The following is a 16,545-nucleotide window of genomic DNA, read 5'->3' as shown; positions in this document are numbered from 1 at the left end:
GACTAAGAGGATAGGGACGGGGAGAGGATAAAGGAGGGATTTTTGGAAGGGAAGGTGAGGGAATAGAAAAAGGGGGGTAATAAAAGGATACTTAGATTAGTGGGAATGGAAGGATAAGGGAGGGATTCTTGGACGGGGGGTAGGTTAAGTAATAGGAGATTAAGGAATTGGGGAGATGTAAAGTAGAGGGGTCAGGAAGGATAGGAAATAGGAGATATGCACAAACATAAAATAAAGATTGGCAGCAGAATTTATTAGGGGAAAAAACCAGACAAAGTTAAAGCTAAAATAGATTTAATTGTAACAGAAAAATAGGGAAACTTCACTGTGTCAGCCATATTAATTAATATTGTCTTGGACTATTTGAAATAACTAGACAGTATAAGGGGGGAAAATTGTTGTGGTGTAGGAAGTGAGAAGTTGGTGGACTTAGAAAAATATGGAAAGAGTTGAACTTATGAAGGAAGAGAGTGTCCACCCTCAGAGAAACAGAGCACAAATTAGTACCGTACAGACTTGAATACATGCATATGAATGTATATGTCTATACATGAGTATGATTGTAGATGTCTAAGTAAATGTATGTGTATGTTTATCTACATATCTATGTGTATTTGCATGTATATATCTTTGTGCATATATGTGCATGTGTGTATGCTTAGGTATGTCTGGATATATACATACATATATATATATAAACTGCATTTAATTTTGTGCCTTCTTTGGGGAGGGGGAGTAGAAAGGGGAAAAAGGAACAAAGTAAAGAGAGCACATCAATCAGAGAACAAAATAAAACTTATAAGGAAGTGAAGAAAAGCTGGACAGCTCTGAATACAATATACGGCATTTATTATATATGTATGTATTACATATGTATTCTTAAATGGAAATTTACTGCTGTGTATTTTGAATCCTCTCTTACATTCCCCTTTGCACATGGCAATGCTTTTTTCTTTTCTTGTTTTGTATCTAAGTTGTAATACTTAAATTTATAATATGTTTATTTTCTTATTGTGCATTTAACTTTAAAATAAATTAATATTTAAAAATTGTAAAAAGAAGTTACTTTGTACTGACAAAGATGGAAGGCATTGCTTGGGGGTAGCTGGAAGAAATCCCTCCAGGCACACAAGAAACAGCAGCCCTTCAATTCTTAGAGTATGGTGGAGGGAGCTTGGAGGCTAGAACATGTGCCCAGAGACAAAAATCATCAACCATTAGAGGAGGGAGGGAGGGAACCAGGCTTCCTTTAGGAGATGGCCCAACCTTGAACCCACTGTCAGAAAAAAACCATCTCAGGGGTTGAACGGATACAAAGAAATGAAGACAAGTAAGCTGGCAGGAGAGACAAGAGGAAGCAGTGTCCATCAGGCCCTCCCCACATTTGGTATGTAATCTAAGGATATTCGTTTCTATTCAGGTTGTACAAGGCAGCTCTCTGGGTCAGTGGGCAGCTTTGGAGAAACCCTGCCTTTCCCCGTGTCCTGGCTGTCTTCTGCTCACTGAGTTGAGGCATAGGCTCCTTTTCATCATCCTCATCCTCACCCCTAGTTCTCTCCCTCTCCTGGTACCTCCTGCTCCCTGGTCTCCCACCATCACCCTCTGTAGTGTGGGGAGGACCCAGCATCTCAGCAGCAGGATCAGGATTAGATAGAATCTACCTTCTGACAGCTTTCACCAAATGCATGCAATTCTATCTTCTGGGACCAAGCAGAATGAACCCAAATCCTCTTCCACTAGGCTGCCATAAAGACTTGGAAAGTTTGTCCTCAAATGATTCTTGCCTAGCATGGCGTCCAAGTCTCTCCCCAAACTGGTCATGCTTTCCTTTGCCCTAGTTCAGAGGATAGGTCACATTGGTGAAAACACTTCCATGGTACCCCCAGTCCTCACAGCATGTGTACAGGTGCATTTCTCTCTTTTGGGGATCACTGGCTCCTGTGGTCATGGAGAAGTCCCCAGATGGGTTGAGCCATAGGCATCCATGGCTGTAGTGCCTTATTTTCTCAAAGGAGAGCGCCACCTAGCTGAGGGGCAGAGCTGGGCAGCTCCTGCCCTCACCTCTGGGGAGATGAATGCCCTCCATTGTGGCTTATTGTGTCTATGGAAGAAAGATTATTGAGGCAACAGCTTGAAGACCAGACTGTAGGGAAAGGGAGACCTTTTCCCTCCAATTCAACTGAACTCATTTTTATGAAGAGATAGAGCACCAAAGCACCAGGAAAATGAAAGTGAAGACAAATCGACCCCCCAGTTCTACTCCTTACCCTCATGCAGCTTACATTCCACTGGAGCAGGCCACAGAGAGGCATGCAGGCAAGAATTTCATATTCACTGCCACTTACATAGCACTTTAAAGCTTACAAACCACTTTAGGCATCTTTTCTTTTTGAACCTCCAAACAATCCTGTGAGGAGATACAAGGATCATGGCCACTAGGACCTGCCCTTCTACAGTCTGAATTCCCTCCCAGCCCTGCCAGCCCACGTTGTAAACTGCTTCCCATTTCATGACTCTCTAACCTCTGTCCCTGAATGTTTGCACACCAGTAGGTGGGGCATCCAGTTTGGGGGTGGCACTTTCTCCTTCATCTGTTAAAAACAAGTTAAAAGGTCTTCTGGTTTCAGTTTTGATTGCCCAGGAGTTTCCTTCCCTCAGAGACTTTGGTTCCCTTCATCCTGCTGGCTGGCTGTATAGACACCTGACAGGTAAGAAGGTTTGTGTTAGACTGAGGATTCCTTTGTGCTGGTGACCAGGAGCTGACCCCAAGTCCTGGGAAGATGATAAAGTCTGACTGTGCAGGAAGGCATCAACTGGTAAAGGAGTATGGGGCTACTGTGACGAGTTTCCTTAAGGTGGATGTGTGGATGACTCTTGGCCATAGATGTGGGTACGTGTGTGTGTGTTGGGGTATTTCTAAAGGCCTCAGGTTCTCTGGGGTTAACAGGGGTGTAAGGCTATAGAAGCTGATAGCTGGTTAACCTGAGTGAGGGGCCAATCTGAGGAGACAATCTGCATTTTCTGTTCTACATCTTGGCCAATGAAAACTTTTATCCTAGTTCTCAGAAATTTTTTTTTTAATTATAAGAGTAAAGAGAAAAAGGAAGTGTAGAAAATGCACACATTTTCAGCAGTGCAGGGTCCAGCATCTGATTCTTGCTATGTATGACTTTAGCCTCTCAAAGCCTCAGTTTCCTCATCTGTAAAGGAAAGGGATTTGACTAGAAGATCCTTGAAGGCCATTCCAGATGGCCTTTATAGATAAAATCTGTACATTACTGACCTTTTCTGGGGCTCACTTTCCTCCCCTGTGAAATGAGTCCATGAGATGAGCTGCCAGCAAGATCTCTTCCAGCTCTGGATCTAGAGGTTTCTACCTGGGGTGGGCCCAGGAGCCCCTGGTCTTCCTTTGCTCTCCCATACTACTGAATAGCCCCAAGTTTCATTCCTGGCCTCAGGTCACCTTGCTTCCCTGACAAGTTAAAGAGCCATGGCTGGTACCCCAGGAAGGCTGGGGTTTGTCTCAGACATTGCTAAGTTTCAGGGACCATTCCTATCATCCCTAATTAACATTTGGTGTCTGGATTTTTCATCATCCTGGCATAGGAATCTTATAATTAATCCTGTTAATTAATTTTTCCATTGATTTTGTCTCCCTTCCCAGTCTGTTCTACTAGAAAGCATATTTTTTAAACTCCCCCCCCCCCCAAAAAAAAACCCCGGCTACAAAGACTTAGAGATGAGCAAAATGCATTTCTGCTCTGGCCATATCCAAGAAATGCATGATTTGCTTTGGATTTTAAGCCCGTTGGCTTTTTGGGAAGAGGTGGGCTGTGTCTCTTCTCTGGACTATTGCAAGCCCAAATCCAGAGGACCAAGGATAAGAGGTGATGAGGCCTTGTCCCAGGGTTTGAATTGTATAAGCATGTAAAATGGGGACACGTAAGGGAAGGTGAAAGTGAAAACATTTGCTTCTTGGAGCTTCTCAGGGCAAGTGAGAAGAAAAAATAATCAGGATTTGGAGTCAAGAGGCCTGGGTTTGAATTCCACCTCTGCCATTTACCATCTGTGTGTCACTCTGGGCAAGTCACTTCCCCTCTCTGAGTCTCAGTTTCCTCATCTATTAAATGGATTTAATAAGGTGATACTACCAGAGTTGTGGTTGTTAAAGTGCCTTGGAAATCTCCAAGAACTCTGCCAGCAGGAGTTGGAATGTGTGTTTTGAAAAGGGGGATGATTGTTTTAGAGTTGGAGAGACATTTGAGACCCTTTAGAGCAAGTCCCTCAAGGGTACAGAGGAGGAAACTGAGGCACACAGTGCAGAACTGACTTGCCCAAGGTCACAGAGATGGCAAAGACCTAAGGGAGGATTTGAACTCATGTCTTCCTGACTCCAGGTCAAGTGCCACATCTGTTCAACCACTTAGTTTCCTGAGCCTGTGGATTCTCCATGGAGTAGGATCACCTCATGTGGCAAAAGGCTTACTTTGGTTCTATGTTGGGTGATGGTAACCAAGATGACCCTCATGGGAGTGATGTCCCCTTGCTTCCCATGAACACTGTGTGCTGCCTTGGTCAGCTGTACTGCTGAAAGGGACCTCAAAGTCCATCTGGTCCAGTACCTCCATGATAGGGGGCAGCTCTTCTCAGCGTCACCTAGATAGTGAGCCTCTTGGGCAGAATTTGAATCCAGGGCTTCTGCCTCAAGGCTCAACTTAGTGCTATTTTCACTGTATCATGCTGACTCAATTTATTTTCTACACATGAACATTTTTAAGTACTTACTATTTTATGTGCCAGTGACCAGAAGTTAGAAATAAAAACAAAAGCAGTGTCTTCCCCTTATAGTTGAGTGCCAGAGAAAGGCTGTGGGGCATTGTTGGGGGACAGCTCTGGACCGGGGTCCCCCGTGAGGACCGTGAGACGCCTGAGGGTCCGAACCTGCCCCCTTGTGGGGTACTGAGATGGCCCTGGTAACAGGCTGGCTCCACCCACGGGGAGGAACTTGGGAGGAGCTCGCCCGCCCATGGGAGGTACGGGGGAGGAGACAGGGGATAATAAAAGGGGATGACCACAAGAGCTGGAGGAGAAGAAATGCAATAAAGCTTGCTGGCTGCAACTCCTTTCGGGTGCTCTGCCTGTTTATTCCCCTCCCCCAACAGGGAGAGGGAATTCCCCTCCCCCAACCAGGAGAGGGGCCGGAGACGTCCGAAGACCGGGGCTAGGTAAGTAGAAGGCGAAGGCCCGGGAGTCGCCCTGGGCAGGGCATGGCTGGTTTATGCAGGACTGGGAGTCCAGTCCAGAGCAGGGAGCTGGCAGATGGCATCTGGGACCACAGGAATCAGGGTCCAGGTCCTCACAGAATAGGTATATATGGAAACCAGGAGCTGATTGGAACAGACAAGGAGTCCTCAGCCCCTTATCTGTGCCCAGCACATAGCAGTGTCATGTTTACTGAATAAGGTATATTAGCATTCAAAGGAGAAGAGCTGGGTTCAAGTGTGACCTTTGACACTTTGTGGCTGTTTGCCCCTGGCCACGTCATTTGGTAACACTCCAAGACTGTTTTAGACCAGGCACACCTGCCTCTGCTTTTGCTTAGGAAATCTCTTTCCCCCTGTGAAATCACAGATAGGATGCCCCCAGAGAACTGAGTAGTTTTGAGCTGTCTTGTTACCACAGTCATAAGGAAAGGAAGGCAGCAGCCAAGGCCCTTGGCCTTAAGAAGAGCAGGAGTCTCTTTAGCACTCTCAAAGGGCCAGTCGATAACAGAGAAGAGGGCAAGGGCCCTAGCTCTGGGCTGGTGTTTCTTCAGTTGGCCCTTATACATTGGCCACAAGTGGTGAGTTTGTTAAGACAACAAGGGATCCAGCTGAGAGCCCTTGGGGAGAGCACTGTGTGGTAAACTGGTTAGTTCCTTCCCAGCATGTATGTTTGTCTGCCTCTTATGTGTGCCATTGAATTTCTATCCAGTTTCTCCGTTGGGTAGGATCAGAATATAGCTTGTATTAGGTATCTGTAGTTCTGAATAAAAAGGCACCTCTGCTCCTGTGTAAGCACTCAGGCTAACAATGTATATCTGGTCAGTTGAATAGCCTTTATTTCACGCAAACCAAAATGCAAAAAGCTGGTAATTCAAGCACATAAATTGAACAATTTGATTTCCCTCTCTATTAAGGGCTACTTTCTTTCCCAGGGTCTTCCTTAGTCCCATTTACTCAAAGAACCACCACATAATTGAGACTGCCCTGGAAAGGGAATATCCCTGAAGCTGAGAGAGAGAGAGAAAACCTTTAGTTCTATGGAGATCCTCATTCTCTTCCTCCTTGGGGAGCTACACAATCCCCTAGACTTAGAGGGCTACCTTTAAGCCTGGGGCTTCCTGAAAGGGAATAGAAGCCTTGGAGTGACTAGTGTCAACCACCTCCACTCACTGAAGTTACACTTTTTCAATATGTTTGTACAAAAAACACTTACATAATGTTTTTCTTACACACACTCTGTTTTCCTTCTTCCTGGCCAGAAATGGGTGACTGAGGAGCCCTGGTCCTCCAAAAGCAGAGGGGTATTGAATCAACTGCTGTATAATGACTAGGCTTGGGAGAGATTTGTCACCAAGAGTGTTTTGGAGAGGTGACCCCATGGCTCCTGCCCCAGAACCATAGGGAAAAAATAGGTTTGAGAAGTGGAAGGGACCTTTGAGGTCATGTTGTCTAAGTTGGTCATTTTCCAGATGGGGCATCATCTCATTCATGGCCCCATCTCCCCTGCCATTCACAGGGCAGGCACTTTACAAATATCTGTGTGGCTTTTTTTCCCTTTTGCTTTGGTTTGAAGACCTATTAATTAATTTTTCCCCAGGTTCCAGCTACACACAGAAGTTTACTTGAGGTTATAAGAACAATTAGCGGTAGAAAACACACAGTTAGTCTTACCCCTTTTCTTCTTCTTCTTTTTTTTTTGTTTAATTTAACTTTTAACATTTATTTTCACAACATTTTGGGTTACAAATTTTCTCCCCTTTTATCCCCTCCCCCCCCCCAGACCCAAGCATTCTAATTGCCCCTGTGACCAATCTGCTCTCTCTTCTATCCTCCCTCTCTGCCCTTGTCTCCGTCTTCTCTTTTGTCCTGTAGGGCCAGATAGCTTTCTTTACCCCTTAACCTGTATTTCTTATTTCCTAGTGGTAAGAACGTTACAGTTGATCCTAACACTTTGAGTTCCAACTTCTTTAGCTCTCTCCCTCTCCACCCCTTCCCTTTGGAAGACAAGCAATTCAATATAGGCCAAATCTGTGTAGTTTTGCAAATGATTTCCATAATAGTTGTGTTGTATAGGACTAACTATATTCCCCTCCTTCCTATCCTGTCCCCCATTACTTCTATTCTCTTATGATCCTTTCCCTCCCCATGTGTGTCGACCTCGGATTGCATTCTCCTCCCCATGCCCTCCCCTCTATCCTCCCCCCCACCCTGCTTGTGCCCTTGTCCCCCACTCTCCTGTACTGTGAGATAGGTTTTCCTATCAAAATGAGTGTGCATTTTATTCTTTCCTTTAGTGGAATGTGATGAGAGTAGACCTCATGTTTTTCTCTCGCCTCCCCTCTTTATCCCTCCACTAATGAGTCTTTTGCTTGCCTCTTTTATGAGAGATAATTTGCCCCATTCAATTTCTCCCTTTCTCCTCCCAATATTTCTCTCTCACTGCTTGATTTCATTTTTTTTTTAAGATATGATCCCATCCTCTTCAATTCACTCTGTGCACTCTGTCTCTATGTATGTGTGCGTGTGTGCATGTGTGTGTGTGTACTCCCACCCAGTACCCAGATACTGAAATGTTTCAAGAGTTACAAATATTGTCTTTCTATGTAGGAATGTAAACAGTTCAACTTTAGTAAGTCCCTTATGACTTCTCTTTGCTGTTCACCTTTTCATGGTTCTCTTCATTCTTGTGTTTGAAAGTCAAATTTTCTTTTCAGCTCTGGTCTTTTCATCAAGAAAATTTGAAAATCCTCTATTTTGTTGAAAGACCATTTTTTCTCCTGAAGTATTATACTCTGTTTTGCTGGGTAGGTGATTCTTGGTTTTAGTCCTAGTTCCTTTGACTTCTGGAATATCCTATTCCATGCCCTTCGATCCCTTAATGTAGAGGCTGTTAGATCTTGTGTTATCCTGATTGTATTTCCACAATAGTTGAATTGTTTCTTTCCAGCTGCTTGTAATATTTTCTCCTTCACCTGGGAATTCTGGAATTTGGCAACAATGTTCCTAGGAGTTTCTCTTTTTGGATCTCTTTCAGGTGGTGTTCTGCGGATTCCTTGAATATTTATTTTGCCCTCTGGTTCTAGAATCTCAGAGCAGTTTTCCTTGATGATTTCATGGAAGATGATGTCTAGGCTCTTCTTTTGATCATGGTTTTCAGGTAGTCCCAAGATTTTTACATTGTCTCTCCTGAATCTATTTTCCAGGTCAGTTGTTTTTCCAATGAGATATTTCACATTATCTTCCATTTTTCCAATCTTCTCGCTATGTTCTGTGATATCTGTCTTTCTCACAAACTCCTTAGCATCCATCTGTGCCATTCTAGTTTTGAACGAACTATTTTCTTCAGTGAGCTTTTGAATCTCCTTTTCCATTTGGCTAATTCTGCTTTTGAAAGCATTCTTCTCCTCATTGGCTTTTTGAACCTCTTTTGCCAATTGAGTTAGGCTAGTTTTCAAGGTGTTAATTTCTTCAACATTTTTTTGGTTCTCCTTTAGCAGGGAGCTGATCTGCTTTTCATGCTTTTCTTTCATCTCTCTCATTTCTCTTCCCAGTTTTTCCTCCACCTGTCTAACTTGATTTTCAAAATTCTTTTTGAGCTCTTCCATGGCCTGAGCCCATTGGGTGGGCTGGGACACAGAATCCTTGATTTCTGTGTCTTTGCCTGATGGTAAGCATTGTTCTTCCTCATCAGAAGGTAAGGGAGGAAATGTCTGTTCTCCAAGAAAGTAGCCTTCAATAGTCTTATTTCTTTTCCCTTTTCTGGGCATTTTCCCCAGCTAGTGACTTGACCTCTGAATATTCTCCTCACACCCACCTCACCTCCTGGTCCTCCCAGCCAGCGTTTGGGGACTGAGATTCAAATGCTGCTTCCCGCCTTAGGGCTTTTGGCAGGGGCAGGGCTGCTATTCAGTGTGAGAATTAAGTTCAGGTGGCCAGGTCAGGGCAGGGCCGCCTCTCAGGCTCAGTTCCCTCAGGGGGTTTATGCACAGACCTTCCACAATGGATCCAGGCTCCCGCCCGTTTGGGGAGCCCCTGTCTGCAGCCACCTCTGAGCTTCTACCTCCCGGGGGGGGGGGGGCCGAATCATGGGGGCACCCCACTCCCCTCTTGACCCGCCAAAGAGACTCTCTCACCGACCCCCGTCACCTGTGGGCGGAGGGACTTGTGCCGCTGCTGGAGATCCCATCCCTGAAGCCTGCTTGGGTCTGTTTCTCTTGGTGCTGTGGCCGCAGCAGGTCTGGGCTGGGCTGGGCTCCGTGTCTGCAGTGTGACCGACCCCCTGCGAGAGGTTTGCAGGTCCCTCCGTGGGTAGAGGGACCTGCGTGGCCTCTGGAGATCCCGTCCCCGAAGCCCACTCGGATCTTTTCCTCTCGGTGCTGCAGCCGCTGCAGGGCTGCCCTCTGCTCCCAGTCCCGGCGCCCAGTCCGCAGCGTGAAGGACCCCCCACGAGAGGCCTGCAGGTCTCTCTGGAACAGAAATCTCCCTCGCTCCAACACTCCGCGGCCTCTGGGTGCAGAATTCACTGTGATTTGCTCCCCTGTAGCCGATCTGTGGGTTGTGGGTTCGGAGCTATGTGTATGTGCGTCTTTCTACTCCACCATCTTGGCTCCGCCCCCCTTTTCTTCTTTTAAGAGAAGTTTGAGATTTTCTCTTAAGAGAAGCTAGAGAGACTTACACACAAGTTGAAGATAGATGGTCAATAGATACATAGACAAATCAATAGAGAAGTAAACATAAGCAGTGATGTGATAGCCATGTAGATAAATTCATAATGAATAAACATTTATTAAAGTCCTATGATGTGTCAGGCACCATGCTAAGGGCTGAGGATACAGAAAGAGGCAGACAGTCCCTGCCTTCATGGGGCTCAAAATTGAATGGGGAAGACAATGAATAAATAAACATGTAGCATGAAGTCACATAAAGGATTAATAGGAAACAAATAGAAGAGGTAGGGCATGAAGAGGAAGAGGGGTCAGGAAAGGCTTCCCTTAGAACATGGGAAGCCAGTAGACCCAGATGAGGAAGGAGAGCATGCCAGGCATGGGGGACAGCTAGAGAAAATTCCAGCCACCAAGACATGGAATATCTTTTTGTGGAATAGCCAGAAAGGTAGTGTCCCTGGACTGAAGAGTGACATAGAAGAAGGGAAGGTGTAAGAAGATTGGAAAGATAAGAAGGGGCTGAGTTTGAAGAACATGGAGTGTCAAACAGTTATAGAAGTACATGTGTGTTTCTGCACTCACAGATACATACACAAACATATGTACACATGTATTTATACAGATACATATACATACATATGCACACACATATTTGTATGTAGGTGAGTAGAGGGATAGGTAGGTAGAGAAATACATATATTGACATATAGATAAGTAGAATTATAGATAAACAGATACGTAAATAGACTAGATAGTTACATAGATATTTATATATATATATATATACATACGTAACTACATAAACAGATGCACAAGTAGGCAGATTAATCTATACATATACAGGTAATTAGAAAGATACATAGATTAAATAGACAGATAGATATAGATAAAACACTGAAGAAACATAGGCATATATCAGGCTGGCAGCTCGGTGGTGCAGTGGATTGAATGTGGGCCTGGAATCAGGAAGACTCATCTTCCCGAGTTCAAATCAGGCCTCAGAAACTTACAAGCTGTATGACCCTGGACAAGTCACTGAACCCTGTTTGCCTCAGGTTTCCTCAAATGACCTAGAGAAGGAAATGGCAAATCACTCTAGTATCTTGCCATGAAAACCTCAATTGGGTCTTGAAAAGTTGGACGCAACTGAATCCACAGGACAGCAACTTATGGGCCAGGCCTTGTGTTAATGAATAGATGTATAATGATCCAAGATAATCCCAATACTCCTGATCCAAAATGCTCTCTGCCTCCAGAGAACAAACTGATGTCTGACTACTTAGAGTCTCTGTCTCTGAGATTCCTTTCATAAAATGAATAATGTGAAAATGTTTTACCTGCTTGCACAAGTATAACCTATATCAGATTGCTTACCATCTAAGGGAGCAGGGAGGGGAGGGAGAGGAATAGGATTTGGAACTCAAAACTTTTTTTAAAATAAATTTGAAAAATAATTTTTACATGTAATTGGGAAAAAACTAAAATATTTTTAAAGTATACATTTCCTGATGAATTCCCTGTGAAAAAAATTAATGAGTGCGAAAGACTTGGTGAGCACTTACTATGTACCCACCACTGTACTAAATACTGGGATTATATTATATATCACATTACAAGTAGGACTTGTGTACCATATGGATGGTGTATGAGTTTGCTACGGTCCTTCTGGCTATATATAGTCAGTTTCATTGATTTGGGGGAAAAGCTCTAGATTGATTCAATGTATATTTTCCTTCCTGTTAGTGGTCTGGAGTCCTTTCTCAGATGGTTGATCACTTACTTTACTTTAAGTTTTAATTTTTAAGTTTCTTTTAAAAAAATACAATCATGAACATTTCTTCTTTTACCAACTGCTTGTTCCTCTTCTTTGACCACTTACCTTTTGGAGAATGGTTCTTCATCTTATATTTTTTGTACACTAGTTCCATGTACTTTCCATGACACTGAATGAGAACCATGGACACATAGCCAAGATATCAATAAAGAAGAGTAGTTGGTGCTGAGGATTAAATGCTACTGAGACCATAAAGAGCAGGACACATAAAAGAGAGCTTGGCAGTAGGAGGATCATCAGTGACCTCAGAGAGCTGGTTCAACAACATTCTAGGTTTGGGAACCAGATGCCAAAGGGTTGAAGAGTAACTGGTTGGTGAGGAAGGGAGGCAGTGAGTTGAAGGAACGTTGGGGAAAAGACCAATGACTTTGTTGAACCTCTATCTAAACCAGTAAGTTCAGTGGGAAGGCAGAGAGGACTCTTTCTAGGAGTTTGGCAGGGAAGGGTGAGAAAGAACTTGGTGAACATTAGAAGTCTATGGAAAAGTGAAGGTTATTTCCCATCTCTATTGTCATTTCTTCATCATTTCTTGACTTCTGTTTTTCACAGGGGAGAAGCCAATTGCCTGGACCTAGAGTAGGAAAGCATGGCTGATTCTGATGAGGAAGTGCAGTTTGAAGTGGAAGTGTTTTTGGAGGATTTTCCCAAGACCAAATTGCAACTGGAAGAACATATCAAAGAGCTTCGCCTGGCCGCAGACAAAATTGACAAGATTCACAGGGATTGCACCATTACTAATATAGCAGCAAGCTCCGCTGGTGCTGTCTCAGGCATCCTGACCATACTGGGATTGGCACTGGCACCTGTAACAGCAGGAGCAAGCTTGGCTCTCTCTGTAGGTGGGATGGGATTGGGAGCTGCAGCTGCTGTCACTGGTATTTCTGCAAGTGTTGTTGATCGTGTGAATGAGTCACGGGGGAAGTCACAGTTAGACAATGTTGACAGAAAGACAAATGATATTTTCGAAACTCTATCTAAATCAGTAAGTGCAATTGTTTCTTCAGTGACACAGATCACCCGAAACTCTCGTGCCTTCAAACTGCTGAAAGCCAAGCCAGGTTTAATTTCTACTACTGGCCAGATGAAAAAGAGTTTTGCTGGCACAGTATTAGCCATGACCAAAACAGCCAGGATAACAGGTGCTGTGTTTGCAGGACTTTTTCTTCTAATGGACATAGCAGCCATAGTGCAAGATTCCATGCATTTGTCAAATGGGGCAAAGGCTACAACAGCAGAAAACTGAGGGAGAAAGCTCAGCATTTGGAAGAGAAACTGCAGGACCTGTCTGAGATCTACCAGATCCTGCTGGAAGTGGACACTCAATCAAGAACCTAAAAGCAGTGGCGCAGGCCAATCTGTTGACAGTGAATGAGGGTGAGCAGGAGGGGAATAAAGTGAAATATTTTAGGTTCAGGGTTTTGGAAACAGTTGTTGGGGAGAAAAGAGAAAACAGAAAGATCACTGGTCTTTGAGGCCAATATCAGAATTTAGTCCTGGCTCATACTAACTCCATAGGACCATACTATATAACATAGGATCAGACTAACTACAAGACTTGGAAGAAGCCACTTTGGACTCCCAAGGGCTGAAAGTTGCATGGATCCTTACACTTCAGGTATTGTAAGGGCCATATCCTACACACAAGTTCAATTATTGTTAATTTCTTTATGTTACAGCCTGGGGAAGGGAGGGGGCAGGGCAGTGCAGGGAATGACTTGCCCAGGATAACAAACTCCCTTCATGCATAGTTTGTGATTTAGAAGGAGATTTCCCTTTTTATTACTGCTTCTTAGATTTTGCTATTATATATATATACACTGTAGCTGATTTTTCAGGGCTTATTTTGTAGCTTGCAACTTTGCTGAAGCTTTTGTCTCAATTAGTATCTTTGCTGATTCTCTAGGATTTTCCAAGTATACTGTCTTATCTTCAGGAAATTGTGAAAGTTTTACAGTTGCATATGTGTATGTTTCCATATACATATACGTATACACAGAGTCACATGAACAGATAAACACACACATACTTCCAGAACTCTATGAAATAATGGTCAGGAAAATGGGCATCCTTGCTTTATTCCTTTATCTACAGGAAAATGTTCAAGTGCATCCCTATTTCATGTGATGCTAACAGCTCTGGGATGCTCTTTATGTGATTTTTAAGAAGTTCCTTACTGAATGAAGGGAACAGAAGAACGGGAACATTGTACCCAGTAACAGCAAAATTGTGCTATGCCTGACGTTGATAAGAGTTGACTCTTCTCAGCAACACAAGGATCTTAGACAACTCCAAAAGACTCATGATGGAACATACTATCGACACTCAGAGAAAGAACTTTGGAGTCTAATGGAATATAGAAGCATACTATGTACTCTTTTTTTGTTTGTTTCTACTTTCTCGTGGCTCCTCCCATTGGTAATAATTCTTATTTACCACATCATTAATGTGAAAATATGATTAATATGGATGTAGAAGTAGAGCCTCTATAAGATTGCACATTGGAGGTGGAAGGCAAGTGAGAGAACATTTAGAACTCAAAATTTTATGTTAGTGAATGTTGAAAACTAAAAATAAATCAATTTTTTAGAAAGTTCCTCTATACCTTTAGTTTATAGGGTTTTTAGCATGAATTAATGTTGTACTTTCTCTCAATGTATGCCGAGAAAGCCTTTGACAATCACATGTTTGTGGATGTTTTGGTTTTAAATAGGATTGTTCAATATGCGTTGTTTTTCAAATGTTGAACCATCCTGGCATCCCTGGTGTAAATTGAACTTGGTCATAAGGAATGATTTCTTGGAAAAATCTTTGTAGTCTATTTGACAGAATTTTCTTTAAATATATCATTTCCTATTAATTGTAATGGCCTGTAATATTTCTTCTGATTTTGATCTTTGCTTGGTTTACATATTAGGACTATATTGGTAATAATAATAAAAAATTGTTTGCTTAATAAAATGTAGAATTCTTGCTTAATTTTTGACAATAATTTGGGTACTGTTAATTCAAATTTAAAATCTGGATGGAATTCTTTTGTGAATACTTGAGGACTAAGAGCTTTTTTCTTTGGATGTATCTTTCTAGGTAGGTAGCTCTGTTTCCTTTTAGGAAATAGAGGTCTTCAATAAGCCTATCTCCAAATCTTCTATGTGGTCTTCTCCAAGTTTGAGTATTTTATACTTTTGAGTTCCTCTAATTCTTATTTTAGAATATTCCTGTACATACTAGGTTCTGTTTATTCTTTTGATTTTTCTGACTTTGCCTTGCTACTTGGGACCTCAGAAGCCACAGACACCAACATTTTACATATGGAGAAACTGAGTCCCAGCACATAGTATCATAGACCTGGAGCTAGAAAGGGCCTCAGAGGCCACCACTTTCCACACTTTCATTTGACAGTTAAAGAACCTCAGGCACAAAGACCTTTAAGTGACTTGCCCAGGGTCCCACAGCTACTAAGTGTGGGAGGCAAGATTCAAAGTCACATCCTCTGTCTAGAGTTAGGGCCACCATGTTTCTTTCAGTGTTAACAGTTTTACTTGTGTGTTCACTGGGGAAGCCACTGGGTATCTGGTCCATCTCCAGCAGGCCCTTTCCAACTCCCAGCCTCTTTCAGGTCAGCCCTCACCCCTAGGATGGTGAATACCATTCAACTCAGGAATCATTAATTGATCACCTACTATGTACAAGGAACTCTACTTGACCTGGCACACAAGGAACAACAGCCCTTCCATTCTTGGAGTGTGGTAGAGGGAGCTGGGAGGGTAGAACATGCGTCCAGAGACAGGAATCAAAAATCATTAGAGGAGGGAGGGAGGCAACCAGGATTCGTTTAGGAGATGGTCCAACCTTGGACCCACTGTGGGAAAAAACCATTTCAGGGGCTGAATGGAAACAAAGGCATGAAGACAAATAACTTGGCAGGAGAGACAAGAGGAAGCAGTGTCCATCAGGCCCTCCCCACATTTGGTATGTAGTCTAAGAATTTTCATTTCTACTCAGGTTGTACTGGGAAGCTCTCTGGCTCAGTGGGCAGCTTTGGAGAAACTCTGCCTTTCCCTGTGTCCTGGCTTTCTTCCAGTCACTGAGTTCAGGCATGGGCTCCTTTTCATCATCCTCATCCTCACCCCTAGTTCTCTTCTTCTGTTCCCTTGAACTGATCTCTAGCCCTGGGATCTCCTGCTCCCTGATCTCCCACCATCACCATCTGTAATGTGGGGGGGACCCAGAATCTCAGAAGCTGGATTAGGATTAGATGAAATCTACCTTGTGACAGCTTTCACCAGATGCATGCAATTCTATCTTCTGGGGCCAAACAAAATGAAAATAGATCCAGGAGAGACAATTTAAAAATTATAGGACTGCCTGAAAGCCATGATCAAAAAAAGAGCCTAGACATCATCTTTCATGAAATTATCAAGGAAAACTGCCCTGAGATTCTAGAACCAGAGGGCAAAATAAGTATTCAAGGACTCCACCGATCACCGCCTGAAAGAGATCCAAAAAGAGAAACTCCTAGGAACATTGTGGCCAAATTCCAGAGTTCCCTGGTCAAGGAGAAAATATTGCAAGCAGCTAGAAAGAAATAATTCAAGTATTGTGGAAATACAATCAGGATAACACAAGATCTAGCAGCTTCTACATTAAGGGATCGAAGGGCATGGAATAGGATATTCTAGAAGTCAAAGGAACTAGGACTAAAACCAAGAATCACCTACCCAGCAAAACTGAGTATAATACTTCAGGGGAAACAATGGTCTTTCAATGAAATAAAGGACTTTCA

The 16,545-nt window shown here is 43.2% G+C and overlaps 1 protein-coding gene across 1 annotated transcript; it reads left to right on the top strand.

Moving 5' to 3' along the window:
- The first annotated feature begins 2,791 nt into the window (after positions 1-2,791).
- Positions 2,792-14,720, top strand: LOC140534651 (apolipoprotein L2-like). Its single transcript, XM_072655927.1, is given in 3 exon segments — positions 2,792-2,890; positions 12,312-12,997; positions 13,000-14,720. Coding segments are annotated over 2 exon segments (747 nt in total). The 5' UTR covers positions 2,792-2,890; positions 12,312-12,348; the 3' UTR covers positions 13,098-14,720.
- The last annotated feature ends 1,825 nt before the right edge of the window (positions 14,721-16,545 follow it).

Source organism: Notamacropus eugenii, chromosome 3 (genome assembly GCF_028372415.1).
Source record: "Notamacropus eugenii isolate mMacEug1 chromosome 3, mMacEug1.pri_v2, whole genome shotgun sequence".
Lineage (NCBI taxonomy): Eukaryota > Metazoa > Chordata > Mammalia > Diprotodontia > Macropodidae > Notamacropus > Notamacropus eugenii.
Note: the sequence above shows the minus strand (reverse complement) of the source record. Positions and strands in the feature narration are given on the sequence as shown.